General features: G+C 40.4%; 1 protein-coding gene across 5 annotated transcripts in view; it reads left to right on the plus strand.

Moving 5' to 3' along the window:
• The window catches only part of GAS2L3 (growth arrest specific 2 like 3), a 36,289-nt gene extending 26,397 nt beyond the window's left edge, over positions 1 to 9,892 (plus strand). For 3 of the 5 annotated variants that reach the window (XM_075934208.2, XM_075934212.2, XM_075934221.2), the window contains one exon: positions 5,622 to 9,892. In XM_075934208.2, the coding sequence (XP_075790323.2) occupies positions 5,622 to 7,061 (1,440 nt within the window). In that variant the 3' untranslated portion in view covers positions 7,062 to 9,892. The remainder of the gene's footprint in view (positions 1 to 5,621) is intronic. The other 2 variants (XM_075934225.2, XM_075934232.2) reach the window with 2 other exon arrangements.
• The last annotated feature ends 9,286 nt before the right edge of the window (positions 9,893 to 19,178 follow it).

Genomic DNA, 19,178 nt, shown 5'->3' on the forward strand with positions numbered 1-19,178 from the left:
GGAAGGGGTGGTAATTGGGCTCACTCTGCAAATAAAGTTGTGAGAAGCAGAACCAGCAGGGACTTTAGTTTGGTCACGAGGCAAGATTTTTTTTTTTTTAATTTTATTAAACCTGGCTTAGAAGCTGATGTGTGGAGAGATTGGGTGGGAGCATTACAGCGACCTCTGTACTTGACCGTTGATCGTATAGTGTGTGTGGCAGCCACGACACTTTGGAGTAAGCAGAGAGAGGCAAAAAACATTTTTTTTTTTTACCATCTAATAGTAAAGGGTGGTTGGAGCTTTAGATATAATACTGTATGGCCAAAAGCATCTTGTTTGAACCATCAGCATCTTGTTCTTCAGTAGCTGTGAATACCTGGAATTCTTACCAGAACACTGCAGATATTGAGGTCGGATATGATAGAGGTCTATAAAATCATGACTGGAGTGGGAAAAAACTTTTCCTTATTCACTATTTACGTGTTCCCATGACATAAGAACTAGGAGTCACCAAATGAAATTAACGCGTAGCAGATTTAAAACAAAAGGAAGTTTTTCTTCACACCGTGCACAGGCAGCCTGTGGAACTCCTTGCCAGAGGAGGTTGTGAAGATCAGGATATTAACAGGATTCAAGAAAGAACTAGATAAATTCATGGAGGTTATGTCCATCAACCTAAGCTATAAGCTGGATGGTTAGGAATGGCATTCCTAGCCTCTGTCAGAGGCTGGGAATGTGTGACTGGAGAGGGATTGCTTGAAGATTCCCTGTTCTGTTCACTCCCACTGGGGCATCTGGCATTGGCCACTGATAAGACAGGATGCTGGGCTAAATGGACCTTTGGTCTGATCCAGTATGGCCGTTCTTGTGTTGTAAAGGACAGAAAGCAGAGACAGACAACTTATTTTCTAACTAATAGGCTTAATCTTCTATTGTCTGGGTGTCTAGTTCTTTTTTTTTTTTTTTTCCTAAGTCCTGGCTGTTGGTGCTTTGGTCTGTACATACTAATTTGAAAATATTATTTAACAAGGAAACAAGCCCTGAAGTCATGAAATAGTCACTACACAGAAACCGATCTTTATATATTCATGACTTTCATATTAAATTTGTATAAAATTTTTGTGTTTCATAAAGAAGCTCTCTAAAGAGGTGACAAGTCTCAGAGAGTAGTCATTCTAGTCTGTATCTGTAAAATCCAAAAGGAGTCCTGTGGTACTTTAAAGACTAAAGGTACGTCTAGACTACAGGCTTTTGTCCATAGAAGTTTTGTCGACAGATACTGTCGACAAAGCGCATCTAGATTACATCCGGTTCTGTCGACAAAGCAAGCCACTTTGTCGACATGACAATGTAGACGCAAAGGACAGTGTAGATGCAATAACGCCTTCTGTCGACAGAACTCTGTCGACAAAAGGCGTTATTCCTCGTAGAATGAGGTTTACAGCCAGCGACAAAACCGCTGAATTATGTCGACAGAACTCAGCGGCAGTGTAAACATTGACAAAACCCTGTACACAACCAAACCCTAGACACACCCAAACAGATTGATTTGAGCATTACCTACCATAAATATAAATAAGCATTTGTGAGCAAAGCCGGGAACACAGGAAATCACTAATCTCGGTATCTCTTACACTCAAGGAATACAAGAGCTATAGATCCCTGGGAAAAATAACAAAAGCTCATATACCCTTTTCAATGAGTGTATGTTGACCCATCTTGAGAGTCCTAGACCAGTCAGTAAGTCAAGTGAGCATTCTGCCCTCCTGCTATCTGGTGATGGATGGTTGGTGAGAGAGGTGAACATATTCTGCCCTTAAATAAGATTTCTGTTTGTCAGATGACCATCCAATCAGCTTCAGAACCACAGTTTGGTGGTTGTGGGATAGCCCAAGGAACCAATGTCTACACTGCATGCTTATTTTGAAGTAACTCATGTTGTTTAAAGTAACAGAGTGCGTGTCTACACAGCAAGTCCATTATTTCAAGATGGCAGACTTCTTACTCTGACTTCTGTAACCCTCATTTCATGAGGAGTAAGGGAAGTCCAAGGAAGAGTGTTCTTCCTTTGACTTTCGGCTGTGCAAGCAGCACCAAGAGTTGAGTTACGCTACTTCGACTTCAGCTACACAATGAACATAGCTGAAGTTGCGTATCTTAACTCGACATGAGCCTGCTGTGTAGCTATACCCTTGGGCTGTGTCTACACTGCCCCCTCTTGTGCAAAAAGTATGCAAATGAGGCGAAGTGTGGAATATTGCCACGCCTCAGTTGCATAATTAATGAGGATGCTTTTTGCACAAAACCCCCCTCTTGCACAAGAGCCATTTTTTTTCCAGTAAGAACAGCTCTTGTGCAAGAGGGGCAGGTTTTTGCGCCAAAAATGGAGCCTAATTAATTATGCAAATGAGGAACAGCGATATTCCATGCTTCCCCTCATTTGCATATTTTTTGCGCAAGAGGGGGCAGTGTAGACATAGCCTCCAAGTCTAAATTGGGAAATCCAGTTTTCTTCTACCTGGTCACACTCTGTAAGTTGGACTCCTTTGGTTGGAAAACAATCATGGTTGATAGTTCCAATTTTGGTCTCTTCAGGGAGATGTCAGGCATTACAATAAGCTGCCCTGCATCTGTCTATGACAGCTGTGGGGAGTTCCTGCTACATACCCAAAAGGTAGGTCAAATTCTTTAAAATGGCAATTAGAGTCAACTGAAAGTCACAATTTGGAAAAAAGGTGGATAAGATAATATCTTACTTTGTATGGGGATGTAATTAGGATGCTGTGGCGGAGAACACATCACAGCCCAACATGATAGCATATAATTTTGGAAATGGGAACTACACAAAATGAGAAAGTTAGTTAAACAGAAACGGCATGTCTACACAGCAGAGCTAAATCTGAAATTCAGAAATCTGAAATAAGCTATGCAACTTGAGCTATGTCAATTGCGTAGTTAAGTTGAAAGCTTATTTTGGCTTTTGTTGCTGTCTGTATAGCAGGAAGTTGAGAGAGCGCTCTTCCTCTGACTTCCCTTAATCCTTGTAAAATGAGGGTTATAGGAGTCGGAGTAAGAAATCCTCTGACTGCACATTATTTCAACATTTATGTTGAAATAACTTCTTGACTATAGATGCAAACTATATTATTTCAGAATAACACAGCTGTGTAGGTATACCCAAATTAAAAGGTACAGTGCCAAAAGTAAAATCCCTGCAAGCTGCATGGAAACTTTTTAAAGTGGCTCAACTTAAATGTATACCCCAAATTCAAAAATACAATAAGAGAATCAAACAAGAGCCACTGTGGCTAAGCAACAAAATAAAAGAAGCAGTGAGACAAAGTATCTTTAAAAAGTGGAAGTAAAATCTTAGTGACGAAAATAGAGCATAAACTCTGGCAAATGAAGGGTAAAGATATAATTAGGAAGGCCAAAAAAGCATTTGAAGAACACGTTGGTAAGCCTAATGTCAGTACCAGGCAAACTGGTTGAAACAATAGTAAAGAACAGAATAGTCAGACAAATGAACATAATACATTGGAAGAGTCCGCACAATTTTTGTAAAGGGAAATCATGCCACACCAATCCATTACAATTCTTTGAGGCTATCAACAAGCATTGGACATAGGTGATCTAGGAAATACAGAGTATTTAGATTTTCAGAAAGTCTTTGTCAAAGTCCCTAACTGCAGGTTCTAAGCAAAGTACGTCGTCATGGAATGAGAGGGAAGACCCTCTCGTTGATTAAAAGATAGAAACAAAGGGTAGAAATCAATGATCAGTTTTTCAGAATGGAGAAAGGCAAGTAGTGGTGGCCCTCATGGGTCTATACAGGGACCAGTCCTATTGAACATATTCATAAATGATCTCTAAAAAAGAATAAAACAGTGAGGTGGCAAAATTTGCAGATGATATACAAACTACTCAAGATAGTAAAATCCAAAAGCAGACCGCAAAGAGTTAGAGAAGTGTCACAAGACTGGGCTACAAAATGGCAGATGAAATTCAGTGTTGATAAATGAAAAGTAATGCACACTGGAAAACATAGTCCCAACTATGCATATACAATGATGGGGACTAAATTAGCTATTACCACTCAAGAAAGAGATCTTAGAGTCCTTGTGGATAGTTCTCTGAAACATCCACTTAATATGTAGAGGGAGTCAAAAAAGCTAACAAAGCATTGGGAATCATTAAAAAAGGACAAGATAAGACCAAAAAGATAATATTGATTCTATGTAAATCTATGGTATTGCCACATTTTGAAAACAGCGTGAAGATGTGTTTGCCCCATCTTACAAAAAGGTAAGTTACAAAAAGGAGTTAGAAAAGGGCAACAAAAATGACTTTGGGTATGAAGCAGTTTCTATACAGGGTGTGATTAATAAGACTGGGATTTCTCATCTAGGAAAGAGATGACTAAGGTAGGATATGAGTAAAGCTTATAAAATCATGTCTGGTAGGGAGAAAGTAAATAAGGAAAAGTTATTTACTCCTTCTCCCAACACAGAAATTAGGGTGTCACCAAATGAAATTAATAGGCAACAGGTTTAAAACAAACAGAAGGAAGTATTTCTTCCCACAACTTACAGTCAACCTTGCCAGAGCTCCTTGCCAGAGGACTTTAATCCTCGTGCAATGAGGTTTACAGGATGTCAGAGTAAGAAGCCCGTTATTTCAAGTTAATTTTGAAATAATGGGATTCATGTGCAATAAGCGCGTAACGTTATTTTGGAATAACGGATGTTATTCCAAAATAACTCTGCTGTGTAGATGTACCTTACCGGGGTTCAATAGAGAACTAGATAAATTCATGGAGGATAAATTCATCAATGACTATTAGCCAAAATGGGCAGGGATTATGTCCCTAGCCTCTGTCTGTCAGAGCCTGGGAGTGGGTAGCAGAGGATGGATCACTTGATAATTTCCTGTTCTTTTCATTCCCTTTGGGACATCTGACTTTGGCTGCTCTCAGAAGACAAGATACTGAATGGATCTTTGGCCATGGTGGGTCAGGCCATTGTTACATTTTTATGACCAATTTCTGTTGGTGAGACAGATGAACTTTTGAGTTACATAGAGCTCTTCAGGTCTGGGAAAAGTACCCTGGCTACAGCAGCATTGCATGCAACAATCTGATACATACATATACTTGTGTTATTACAGTATAATTCCAGTTATCTGTTTCCTTTTTCTGCAAATCTTACTTCTCCAAATCCAGTTTTCCTCTTCTCCGGCACCCTATGTTAGTTAATAATTGTTTGTTTTATTCTAATACCCAGTTATCTGACAGTTTCAGGTGTCCCCCAGACCACTGTACTGTTTGTATTTTTTTCTTATAATATTATTTGTATAACACCTTGTAGCCCATAGACACTTAGACTGTTGCCCCTACGTAGTCAGTCAGTGTCTCAGTTCCAGGAGGGGAACCTTATTAATGTCAGAAGGGGAGCAGAAAAACCCTGAAATTCTTTCCTATTTAAAACAAGGGGAAATTCAGGCTAATGTATGAAAGAGTGTGTTTCAATACATTCAGATTGATAGTGCCTTACATTTCCTATGTTACAACTAGTAATAAATTGTGTATTAACATAGATATGAATGTAGCGTTCTGTTATCGGTTTCTTCCCTCTTCTCAGATGCTGCATGGAAAACATGTGATGGTACGTGTTGGTGGAGGGTGGGACACTCTTCAAGGTTTTCTGCTCAAATATGATCCATGTCGAGTGTTGCAGTTTGCAACTCTGGAGCAAAAAATCCTGGCATTTCAGAAAGGTGGCCCCAATGAAGTCATCCCCGATTCATCATCAAGAACTCTGCAGCCTCCTTTCATGAGTCCCATATCAGCTGTTAATATGTTTCAGAAACAAAATTCAAAACCACCCACTCCTGTTACAGTTCGAAAAGCTGCCCAGGTGGCCAGTGGCAAGCAGGCATTATCTAAACATCTGCAATCACCTGGCCTGTCATCCCCAAAAGCAGCAACCAAGTCCATATCTGCTCATTCCAGATTACCGGGATCTCCAGCAAAGGGTGCCCAATCTCCTTTCAGAGCCTTAACAGGTGCTTCAAAGAAATTGGATTCTTCTGCGCGTAACGTACCAACTTCCGCTATTTCAAAACTTGCACAACCTGTAAACAAAAGTTCTTCCACTGTATTAAGTACTGCTCCTGGTTGTTCAGGGCCACTGCGCAAACGCATCCGGTCCCCTGATGCTCCTAATGTCAAACTTGCTCCATCCCAGAATTCTCCAGTAGCAATTTTACATCCTGCCCTCTCTTACTCTACAAGTCAGCTTTCAGAGTTACCTGGGACAAGAGAAATGATGGCTTTGAAACAAAAATATGCTCCTTCTAAATGCAAAACTGTATCTAACTCCACGACCAAACCTAATTCAGTTGCTTCAAAATCCTCCTCAAAGTCTGCTGCTAAGCCACCTAAGGAAAATCTGTCTGTTGTTTCTAAGCCTATGCATTCTTATCAGTCTCTTGCAAAAGTAGCAAAACCCACTTCTGAAAGTAATGATGAAGCATCAGGAATAGGGTCCCAGCCTCCCAGAAGACTGCCACAAACAGGGCTTGGCCCAGGGAGGAACCTCAGAACCACTCCAGTCATAAAACAGTCAGATTCTGCATCCTCACTTGCGGTTGGCAAAACATCAGGGTTAATGCCTCCACTGGTCTCTCCAAGCAAGAATATATCTTCAGTTACAAATAAACGACCCGCAGTAAAATGCGTACAGGGACATGATAGCAGTAGAAACCAACAGATAGAATCCAATTTATCAAAACATCCTGAACGCACACCCTTATCTGTCGTACGACTTCCTCAAACATCGGCCAAAACACAAATGACAAAGAAGACTGTACAGCCTTCCGCAGCAAGTCAATCTCTAATCAAAACCTCCCAAAAAAGTGGTGAAACCCTGGCTTCAACAGCTAAGAAGCCCATCTCAAAAGGAAAGACTACAACTGCATATCGCAAAGAGACCCCTGGTATGTTGAAAGATCCTATTTTGAAGTCTAAACAAGATGATCACTATTTTGTTATGACAGGCAGTAAGAAACCCAGAAAGTAAGCATAAATATGGTGCTTTCCACTTATGTAACACTAATCACAGTGGTAACACTATGTCTCAGACGTGTGTTGTGTGTGTTTTTTAAAATGAGGATTATTTCCTATATAGGGAACCCTTGCCATTCGCAGTGGATGTGTTCCTACATCTTCTGCCAATGGCTAAATTTGTAAATACTACAAGCTGTGGCTCCTGGCCCGTTCCTCCCCCCTGCCCAGTGAGTTCCCAAACTCACTGCAGGGGCTGGCAGCCATGTGGAATTTACTGTAGCTTCCAGGAGACACAGGGAACTCTTGATTGACCCCCCCCCCCACACACACACACACACACTCCCAGCCCCTTGTTACCCACCCCCAAAGCCAGGCAATCTGTGAACATGCAGAACTGCAGATAGCAATTTCACAAATTGCGAGGGTCTCCTGTGTATTCTGCCCATACTTTGTAGTTAAATATCTTTTCACTTTTATGACACATGAAAACTACATTTACTTGCTATTCAACATATAGTATTAACAGAGTATGCCTGCTTGTTGCTGGCATGATGCTTTAAGGCTGTTTTGGAGAGGAGAACTGTTGCTGCTCTTAAAATGATTTTAGCTTATTCTAGATATTTCTCCCAAGCAGGATCCAGATGATATTCAGAACGCTCTGGTACGTCGGTGTCAAGTACCTGCTGACTCTAGTTATGTTACGTATGCTGTACATGTATTATTGATATCTGTAAAAGTCAATTTATTACAACACAAATAATAGGATTAACACTTACATGAGTTTGCTGAATTAGGATAATGAATCAGATTTTGAATGGATAGTTGATCCATAGAAGAGGAATTAGGACTTTAGGCCAAGATAATGGCTGAATTTTTGGGTCCCCGCTGTGAGATGCAATAGAGTGGCCTGATATTTCAGAACATTCTAAGCATCCATACTCTGACAATCTGTCCTCCTAAGGTATCTCAAGCTGGGCATAAGTCACTTTTGAAAATCTTGATTTTTGGCGTTCATCTATTTTTCGTGCCTTGAGTATGTTGAGTGCTTAGTAATGCACACTCTGAACCTCATGGTTGAATGTCACTGTTCTATTATTATTGTTATGACAAGATGCATTCAAAGGAAAGAGGATGGTGCTGTTGACAATTTTATTAAGTTGCCATTTGTGTTTTTAAAGTGTCTCTTCCCCTTCCCCCCAGGCAATGTTGTTTTGTTTAGATCTGCTATAGTAACTTTACATAGTCATTCCATTTTGGAGCCAAGAAACTGTTTTCCAAAGTGCTAAGTGTTCAACTCTGCAGAGGGCTCCATGAGGCTTCTGTACTACTTGCAGAACACTTAAACCCTTAAAATAGGGTTTAGAAGAACTAGTATGGTGCCTCAACCTTTACACAAGTATGAAATTCCCTGAATGAACTAAAACAATGGTCACTTGCACTAATTACCACCTCTGGGTCAGTGTTATCTGAAGTCAGGATATTTTACAAGTTTAAGGAACAGCAGTGCAAGCATTTTAAAGGAATCTTGCCTTAAATTTCATAAATGGACTATGATTGCATGATTTATAAACTAAGAGAATGTTTTTCTCCTCTTAAGGAATTTACCTAGGGGCATATGGAAGGGATATATTATAGTCTAATGTTTTTCTTCTCAGAACTGGAGTCAAACAGCAGTTTATAAATTAATCATGTTTTTTAATTGGCGGCAGCAGCAGCCTCATAGATGTGCCATTATTAGCACCTTGTTAATTCTCTGTTATTTATGGCTATAAAGTATGCATACGTACTGTAGAGTATGTTAGTCTGCTGAAAGTGAATATAGCGTACTGTAACCAGTCTATTAGCTAATACTTTGGAATATTAAATACACCAACTATGATAACTGATACAACATGTCCAAGAAGCTTGTTTAGCTACAAAATTCAGGTAGAAAAAGTCTGTTGCTAAACTGCTTTGCCTACACAATGGTGAGTTTGGCCTAGTGTAAATGGGAAAACTCTAGTGGCTGCAGTTGAATGAATCTCATGCTAGTAATGAATTTGGAGTGCTGACTCATGAACTGAAAAATTCATCTTCACAATGAGAGAACTGCTTAAAAGTAGACTTCCAAATATCCTGTAGTTATGATTCAGTACATCTGCTTGGGTAGACTAATGGCAGAACTCTTGGGTTTCTTTGTTATGAACTATTTATGTTTTTAAAGTTCTTTTAAATTGCTATGAAATAATTTCTCTAAGTACATACTAAGTCTGTCATATTTTGAAATATAACATCATGGTTTCAAAGAGGAGGAAATTGGATGATTTCATCTTTGACTTGTAAAAGTTCATGTTTTAAAGGAGATTAAAATTCAAGCTTTACTTTGTGATTCTAACAAACTTCTGAGCTGGGAAAGTATGGCACTGCAGGGGATAAAATATGCCTTATATCTGAAATCAGTGCAATAAGCTCTTAAAAGGTTAAGCAATGCACATTATGTTCCTTCTGAATTTACAGAGATCAACCTGAGTGTTGCGTTGAACAAATGTAATAGTTATAAAATGTTGACCTACATTCAATCTTTAACACAAGTTGCATAACTTGATTAAGGCTTACATCCTGTAACTTGGCATGGAGTGAACTCAAAAAGGATAGCAGTTGTCAGATTTAACAAAACCGCTCTTGTCATTCTGAAGGACTCTGATGGGAAATCTGTAAATTTTTGCAATGTTTACATTGGCAAAAGGTATGTCTAATCTCCTGCTGGTACCAGTTTTGTGTGAAAGAAGTTGAAGCAAGTCACTGCATTCTTGACCCCTTTTCTGTACTAATACCGGTTATTTTAAATAAACTTTTTATACCACACTCTGATTTTAGTCAGTGATTGATTTAAAATGCACAAACTTGTTTTGCATTTTGGTGTATACAATATTGCACTTCAAAAGATGGATTTGTCTTAAAGGTTTATGCTATTGTAGGACAGTGGTGGGCAACCTGAGGCCTGTGGGCAGCAAGCAGCCCATCAGGGTTCTCAGTGTGGCCCACAAAATATTTTGTTTACTACCATAATTACTAGTGTGACATGCATGTGCACTGAGGTGCATGCTGGTTGCATGCAATATTGACCGTGAGAGTGGTGTACTCCTTTTGCATTCCATCAAAGCACTGCTACAGTTCAATCAACACCTCCTGCAAATTCTAGGTAGGTAAGCACAGTTAGTAGAATACCCTATCCCGGGAAACCATATTGGTTCTGACAATCTTGTGACCCACTGAGATGGAGGGCCATTCATGTGGCTCCATTCGCTAGCCTGGGTTGTCCATTGCCATTGTAGGACAAAACATGAAGAAAATTCTGTCAAGCCAACACTAAGATACAAAGATCTGTGCCCAACCTACTTGCTTTGGATTAGATTCCAAAATTTTAATTCCATGAGTTCATTTCAGTGAGGCTAATCACAGCACAGAGATCTGATTTTTAGACTAGTCACATCTTTTTGCACTTCAAATGAGTCCCAAAGCTCTTGGTTCACAGTACTTTTATTTCCAGCTTCCTTTAAATTAATCACTTGTACTCCAGGAGCCTGAGAGACAGCTGATGTGAGCTCTTCATCAGTGACACTTCTCACAGATGCATGCAGGGGAGGGACAGGGGCTCATTTTGCTGTCTGAAGGAAGGATGGATTTTCAACCTCTGACGGTCTGTATTTTTATTGGGGGGAGAGTATGTAGACCTCATTACCTGTGTGTATATAACTTAATAATGTTTAATAATGAGCCATTTTACTATAGAAGTCCTCAAGTCCTATTTTTGGATTGAGGTATCATTAAGGGGTTGCTGTTCAAACATGAGATTACTTGTATTGTGATTCCTCACAATACAACATATTTATTAAGAAAAGGGCAGCTATCTTGTCAAGTAGTTTATTTTCCTTGTTATGATACCTCCCCACTACAATCTTCTGCAGAGGTTACAGTAAAATATATTAAATCTGTACAAAATAGTAAAAAGTTACTGGTGTGAATAAATTGCTGAAATATTATTAGTGTTACATAGAGGCAAAACCTTTCCTTCCTCATTGATAAAATGGATATTGGCAGAACAGTTTAATTTTTTTTTAAATCAAACTCAGTGACACTTTCCTTCATCATTCAAATTAATGGATTATATACATGGAAGAATGAGATGTGCACATTAACACAGTAGTTGCAGGTTTGCAATTAAGTCAATCAGATCCCAGCTTTATACTATAATGAGCCACATTCAAGCCTGGCAAGCATCATTCATCTCCCCTGAGTTCAAGAAATGCAAGTATTGGTGTTGGGTAGAAGGAGGGAAATGTTGCAAGACACTTAAAATGGCAACTGAATGGAATTTTGTAAATTTACAATCTTTCCCCGCTCTGTGAATGTGTTTATAATAAAAAGGAGACTGCTAGTGTTGGTCCTGCTGAAGCTATTGAGACAGCTGCCATCCTTGCTGGCTAGTGTAGGAGCCTTATAATTATAAGCAAATGCAGGAAGAAAATTGGTTCAAATCGACTTACAATTAAGTGCTAAAAATTGTTGAGACATATGGGCTACGTCTCAACAGCTTCCTTTTTATGCAAAAGCCTATGCAAATGACGCATAGATTAGATATGGCTGTGCTTCATTTGCATAATTAGATGTTTTTGCGCAAGAGGTTTTTGCACAAGAGCTGTTCTTTCTTAAACGAGGAAGAATGGCTCTTGCTCGGGGGGGGTTGCACAAAAAGGCACTGTGTAGATGGCACTTTTTTGCACAAAAAACGTTTGCGCAAAACCAGCTCCAAATTAATTATGCAAATGAAGCATGGCAATTTGCTAATCTGCACTTCATTTGCATAGGCTTTTGTGGAAGAGGGAAGCTGGGTAGGTGTAGCCATGCATTATAAACATGTGGACAAGTGTCTGTCTAGACAAATTTACTCAAGCATTAGTGCCCTACATGGCTGTGTCTACACTGCAGGGCTTAACTCAAAATAAACTAAGCAAATTGAGCTACAGCAATTGCGTAACTTATTTTGAAATAGCTTATTTCAAAACGGGGAACGTCTACACAGCACTTATTTCAAAACAGAGCACTCTTCCTCCGCCTTCCCTTACTCCTCATGCAATGAGGGTTACAGGAGTTGGAATAAAAAGTCCTCCAGCTTGACAGTATTTTGACACTATTTCAAAATAACTACCTACTTTATAGACGCAGACTAAGTTATTTCAAAATAGTGTGGTAGTGTAGACGTACCCATGCATGTGAATATTGGCTATTCCCCTTTGGAAAGGAATATCTTTTCTGTCTCATGGTTTTCTTTTTACTAAGGGCTTGTCTACACTCCTACTCATGTCAATGTAATTTATGGCGCTCAGCGGGATGAAAAAGCTGCCCTCCCTAAGCAAGATCAGTTGCATGAATTTATCTACACTACACTATGTTGGCTGGAGATGCTTTCCTGACAATACATATCTTCAACCTACATGAGTGGTGGAAGATTTATGCTAATAGACAAGCACTCCTATTGGCATAATGTATCTTCACCAGCCTTGACGCAGCAGTGCAGCTGCATTTGTATAGCTCCACCGATGTAGCAGTAATGCAGACTTTGCCCATGTGTTAAACCTGGAATATTTGGATTTGCATTTACATTAAAAAGCTTCTCTGCTCCAGATAACCTTTATTTTTATCGTGAGATTCGTTTGTCTAACAAATGTGATGCACAGCTGCAGCAGATCCCAATTTCGGAGCAGTGAAGTAATCCAAAGGCTCAAAAATTCCACATATAATTAAATTCGCACTAGTCTGTGATTTATCTCCCATCATTTGCTGGGAGGATATGTCTCCAATGTTTAGAAATGACTACTGAAAAGTATTCTGTACACACCAATAGGCTAAAGACAACAGAAAGTGGTCAAGAATAAGGAATCTCATACATATAAATATGCTGAAATTCACATTATAATGTACCATCTATAAAGTCATACAGGGGATAAAAAGCTGTAGTCAGTCAGGTAGAAAAGGAAATTTGAGTATTCCAGAGAGACTGACAGATAACTCTGTGGCTACGTCTAGACTGGCATGATTTTCCGCAAATGCTTTAACGGAAACGTTTTTCCGTTAAAAGCATTTGCAGAAAAGAGCGTCTAGATTGGCACAGACACTTTTGCACAAAAGCACTTTTTGCAGAAAAGCGTCCTTGCCTATCTAGACGCGGTTTTGCACAAGACAGCCCCGATCGCCATTTTCGCCATTGGGGCTTTTTTGCACAAAACAGTTTTCAGCTGGCTACACTGGCTCTTTTGCGCAAAAGCATTTCCGGAAAAGGGCTTTTGCCTGAACGGGAAGTCAAAGCATTTGTACAAGAAGCACTGATTTTGGACAGTAGAACCGTCCGTGCTTTTGTGCAAAATCAAGCAGCCAGTGTAGACAGCTGGCAAGCTTTTCCGCAAAAGTGGCCGCTTTGCGTCTAGACTGGCAAGTTTTTCCACAAGCCTGTGTGTATATCCACCTGATAATAGACATGTAGTATAGTTGGCTTTATGAAAAAGGAAATGGCAATGAGATTGCTCAGGCTACTTACTAAAATGTGTGTGCTGCCTCATGAAGAAACTATTAATTGTGAATCCATTGCTGCAGAATTGGTTTTATAATGGCTGAAACCAAAGCTTGAGCCACAACAGTGTAGATAGATAAATACCCCTTTCAGAAAGCATTCGGGTAACTTCTTTCTATTTCTCCATGTGCCCTCAGAAGCCATATATGACCAGGGGCAAAGGAAAGGCTGACATTCAAAGCAAGGTGGGATAAAGGCTGATTAGACTGTGGGGACAAAAGAAAGGAAAGAATGCTGAGCAGATTCTCTGGGTATCCGACTATTCCTAGATTTAAATGCCAACATGAACATTCCATTCATGGAGTTGTTCTAAGAAAAATATTCCCTCCAGTGTTGTTACAGTTTTGTTTGTCAGAAAAAAAATCTACAGATTCAAATTATAACCTATTACAATTGGCATGCAAAACCAATGTCCTTAAACATAAATCCTGAATAGTTAGATGTAGTATTTTCCTGATGTAACTTTAAGAAAACATGTTCCTTCTTTATTCTAGTGATTATTCATATATTTATCATTTCTGCATCTATACTTAGGAACAGGATGCCAATGTTGGTAGTGTTCTTTCCTTTATACCACTACCACCTTCCCCTTGTGATTCACTGAACTATCAGTAAGGTAAATGTTAATGGCTTTGTGGGGGAAGTTGATGACACGTGATGGGATTTTTTGTTGGGTTTGAATGGCACCTGCCATGATTTTTCTCAAGTATGGAACGGGCACCAGTCACGCACACAATTCCTGAACTGGTTACTTTTTTGCATAATGAATGGAAAATTAAAGGCTTGTTCCTTCTCTTTAAAAATCTGATGAAATGATAGAGCAGTTTTCTGTTCAAATTGTTTCAAAAGGACTGTTACAGAACAGACAATAACAAACTTTATTTTCAGGGGGAGGAGAACGTTCATGTTTTGGAACAAAAATGAAACTCTGCTGGTCAAAGAGTATTATGGGGACCTCTAGTGGCTAACAAAACTGCTAGTAGCTACCCAGTTTATAATTACATCAAAGCTACTAGTAACCCTTTCTTATTGTAAAACTCAATGGACAAAATTTTCATCTTGGATCCATGCTGTACCTTTTAAATGGCTCATGCCCAATGTAGGGTGTGAGGAAGTCACAAAATGATTCCAGAAACCTAAAAAGCTGTGGGATTCCTTCATTTAGTAAAACTAACTTTATATAAGTCCACTTCATAAATATTTTGATGTAAATACTAAAAGGGGAGAGAACATATTTTTGTCCCCAAGTTATTTACATTCCACATAAATTTGCTAAGTCCCTTTTTTTTTAAAAAGTAACACCTGAGAGGCTTAGTCCACACAATGGATCTTACACTTTCTGTGCTTCCCCTTGACTTGTAGCTGAGCTACAAGACCGGTTATAGGTGCAGAATACAGACCAAAGAGTGATGGATACACTGTGGATGAAAAACTGATCAAAGAGATGGATTTATGCTCTACCAATAAAAGCTGGTTGGATGACTGGGCACTATGCCTGGTGGAACTGCAGGGGTGGCACCTTGTGAGTGCAGACAGCTCTCAGCATCCCCAACCCCTGCATCTCCAAGCAGGACATGCTAGGATCTGTACAGAGCCAGAATAGGCAGGAAGCCTGCCTTAGCCCTGCTGGGCCACTGCCTGGGAGCCACTTAAGGTAAGTGCCACCCAACTGAGGCCTGTAATCCAGACCCCCTTCCACACCCCAACCTCTGTCCTCATAAATCAGAATTCCCTCCCAGAGCCCCCACACTCACCCACACCCCAACCCCCTTCCTCAGCTCCCTCCCACACTCCAACTCTCTGCCCCAAGCTCACTCCCTGCACCCCTACCCCAACCCTGAGCCCCTTCATCTCCAGTTCCACCTCAGAGCCTGCACCCTTAGCCAGAGCCCTCACTGCCTCCCATACCCTAACCCAACACCTAAGCCCTCTCCCACACTCTGACTTCGACAGTCCCAGCCCATAGCCCCTTCCTGCACTGCAAACCCCTCAGGCCTGGCCCCACCCCAGAGCTGCACCGCCCAGTCAAAGCACTCACCCACTCCCACCCCGAACTCATTTTCTGCCCTACCCTGGAGTCCATACTCCCAGACTGAGCCCTCACTCCATCCCACACCACAACCTCCTGCCATGGCCCAGTGAAAGTGAGGAAGGGCGAGGGACAGAAGGAGGGAAAATGGAGTGAGCAGTGTGGGGTGCCTCAGAGAAGAGGGGGGACAGAAGGTTGAGCCTCAGGGAAAAGATGAAGCAGGGGCAGGGCTAGGGTGTTTGTTTAGAAAGTTTGCAAACCTACCTTACAATTATTTGAAAATTAAATGTAATAGCAATTCAGGTTTTGATTTTATGTAATTCGCTGTCCCCTCACACCTTTCACCCCATGCTCCAGATAAACTTTTTTTTTTAAGTATGATGTAACTGCTGGAACAGAGACCTTCCTGTACTGGCACCTGTGGTCCCAAAAGAACAGATAATTACCATAGTGCGTCATCTTGATGTACAATATGTCTATTAGCACCAATTTATTTGCTGAGTATAGTATTCTATGGACATCTGTGAAATAGGATCATAATAAATTATTTGTATTGTGCACACACTGCTGCAGTGACCCTGGCAGTCCCTTGAAGGTATTTATTACTGCTTTAAAAACTAAGATGAGCAGAGTAAGTTTGTTTAAAACAAACAAATTCCATAAATATTCAGAACCTATTATAATCTCTTGGATATAAGCTTGTTTAAAATATCTAAACCAGTAGTCCTGTGTGAATGCAAAGATGAGCGATTTGTCTTTTGGTACATTGTTAGCAATAGCAAAGATGTGTGATCTGTGTTCTTGTGCATCCTTAGCCATAGCAAGATACCCAGCTATAATTTTTATTTAGTCCTGACTTGCGGGCAAGGGACTGAATTAGATGACATTTTGAGGTTCCTTGCAGGCTTACACTTCTGTGGTTTTCTGAATAAAAACTATAAGAGAAGAAATATTTTATGGTGTAGTAGATACGGGTTATAAGGCAATCTGTTCTAAACAGTGCTTTACTTTTCAATATTTATCAGTTTATGCAAGTTCTTGTTGAAAAAGCACTGGCTTTCAAAGGGTACATCCACATAGCAGGGCTAACGTTGAATTAAGCTACACAACTTCAGCTACGTCAATCGTGTTGCTAAAGTCAAAAGAGCTCAATTCAGCTTTTGGTGCTGTCTACACAGCAGGAAGTCGAAAGAAGAACACACTTCCTTTGACTTCCCTTACTCCTTATTAAATGAAGGTTACCATGAGTCGGGTAAGAAGTCCTCCAGCTTGACATTATTTTGAAATAAAGTCTGTTACTTTGGAATAACATTAGTTATTCCAAAATAACGCTGCTGTGTAGATGTACCCAAAGGGACTTGTGCACCTCTGTCACCGGACTTATCTATGCTAGTCAACAAAAGATATAAATTCTAACATATATTAGATGTATTTTATCATGTTAGCTTTTTCTTGTGTGTAGATGTGAGATACTTTTGAAACCTCTACCTAGTTTCGCACCTGACAAAATTTCCCATCATACTGTTCTGACTAAACAAAAATCTTGTCCGACGCCTTGTAAATGCACACACTATTCCTGTTGCTGCTTCACATCTAAATGCTGCTGTTGTACTGAGAGCCTTTTTATATCCTCTTCTGCTGGCGTGACCTCCTACCACACCATATAGAATGACTTCAGAGAAATGAAAATCTGTTGATTTAAATGTCCACTGTATTTTCAGCTCTACAAACTTTTTAATTTTTCTCCTTAAATTACTGTAAGTATGCTTTTGTACTGCTAAACTTTTTCTGCCTTTCATCCTATAGTGGCTGAAATGATTCCTTCATGTATTATAAGATGTCAGTGGAGCCCTATGGGTTCTGTTATACAGGAAGTCATTTGAGCACTATAATCTATTATATGATTTAGAGCTGAGTGAATAATTCATAGCAAACTATTTTACTGGATGAATGTAGTTTCCATTAACTAATTGTTAGTGAGCAGTTTAGCTTTTTAAAGCTTATTTGCCAAAACTAGATGGATGATTCTTTATCTGCAGATCATTCAAGCAATTCATTTTAATAATTTAATAGTATTTGAGCAGTAGTTAGTTTTGTTTGGGCAGAGAAATCATAAGATTTTATTCTGTTCCCTGGTTGGTTTAACATAAATGTTAGTATCGGGCTTCCTGTATAAAACTCATATTTCCTTGTTTTCCTCAAATTTTCTAATATTCATTTAAGCTTTGATGCTATGCAGGTCTGATTAATCTGTACTTTTGCATACAGTTTCATCTTCTTTCAGCTCCACCCTTTGTATATACCTTCACATTTTTAGCAGTTCCTTCACTGTTGTGGCTGTTAAACCAGAGTGCACGATGCCAGAGTATTCACTGAAACTTGTGGGACTAGGAGGGAGACTTGAGAATGTGTGAACGTGGAAGAGCCAAAAGGGAAATGTATAGGAAGGAGGAGGTTGAGGAGATTGCAAAGATATGTGATGATCATGCGAAGACGTGCTGACCAGCCGGGGGACTGAAGAGGTGCAGCAGACTAGGAAGATTTGAGGGGTAGGATACTGTGAAAGGAAAGGGATGTAAATATAGGGGTAAGAATATAGAAGGTGGACACAGAATGGGATACTAAGGCTATGTCTATGCTTGTGGCGGCTTGCATTAGAAATACGCAAATGAGGCTAATCATGAATATCGCCAAGCCTAATTTGCATACCTAATAAGCCACCTTTTTTTTGCAGAAGAGGCTCTTGCGCCAGAAGGAGCTGTCTACACTGCCCCTTCTGCAAGAAAAACCCTCTTCAGCAATGCTGTTATTCCTGAAAATAATTGGCGTAACGGCTTTGCGCAAGAGGGTTTTTCTTGCGCAAGGGGCGGTGTAGACAGCACCTTCTGGTGCAAGAGTCTCTTCTGCAAAAATGGCAGCTCATTGGATATGCAAATGAGGCTTGGCGATATTCCACGCTTAGCCTCCTTTGCATATTTCTTCACAAGAAGCCGCAAGTAGACATAGCCTAAGGCTGTGTCTAAATTGGCAAGATTTTGTGCAAAAGCAGTTGCTTTTGCGCAGAAACTTGCCGCCTGTCTACACTGGCCGTGAGTTCTTGCGCAAGAGCACTGACGTTCTAATGTAAGAAATCAGTGCTGCTTGCGCAAGAACTATGACACTCCCGCTCAGGAATAAGCCCTCTTGCGCAAGAGGCCAGTGTAGACAGGCAGCCAAGACATTTTGTGCAAAAACAGTCTCAACGGAAAAAAGCCCTAGTGGCCGCTTGGACGCTCCGTACCTGCAGGCAGCATCCGGACTTCCCAATAACCCGAGCCCCCTTAAAGGCAGACGCAGCCTGCAGAGGCCACGAGGCAGAAGCCTTTCTGCTGCCTCTGCCCAGAGCTCTGCCACGCGGCTCTGCTGCCTTCCCCAACAGCCACCAGACCAGGATGGCCACTCTGGGGGGGGAACAGCCACCCGCACCCCCAGCGCAGGGGCCCCCAAGGGGCAGA

This window comes from Pelodiscus sinensis, chromosome 1 (genome assembly GCF_052426305.1).
Source record: "Pelodiscus sinensis isolate ZL-2025 chromosome 1, ASM5242630v1, whole genome shotgun sequence".
NCBI classification, from domain to species: Eukaryota; Metazoa; Chordata; order Testudines; family Trionychidae; genus Pelodiscus; species Pelodiscus sinensis.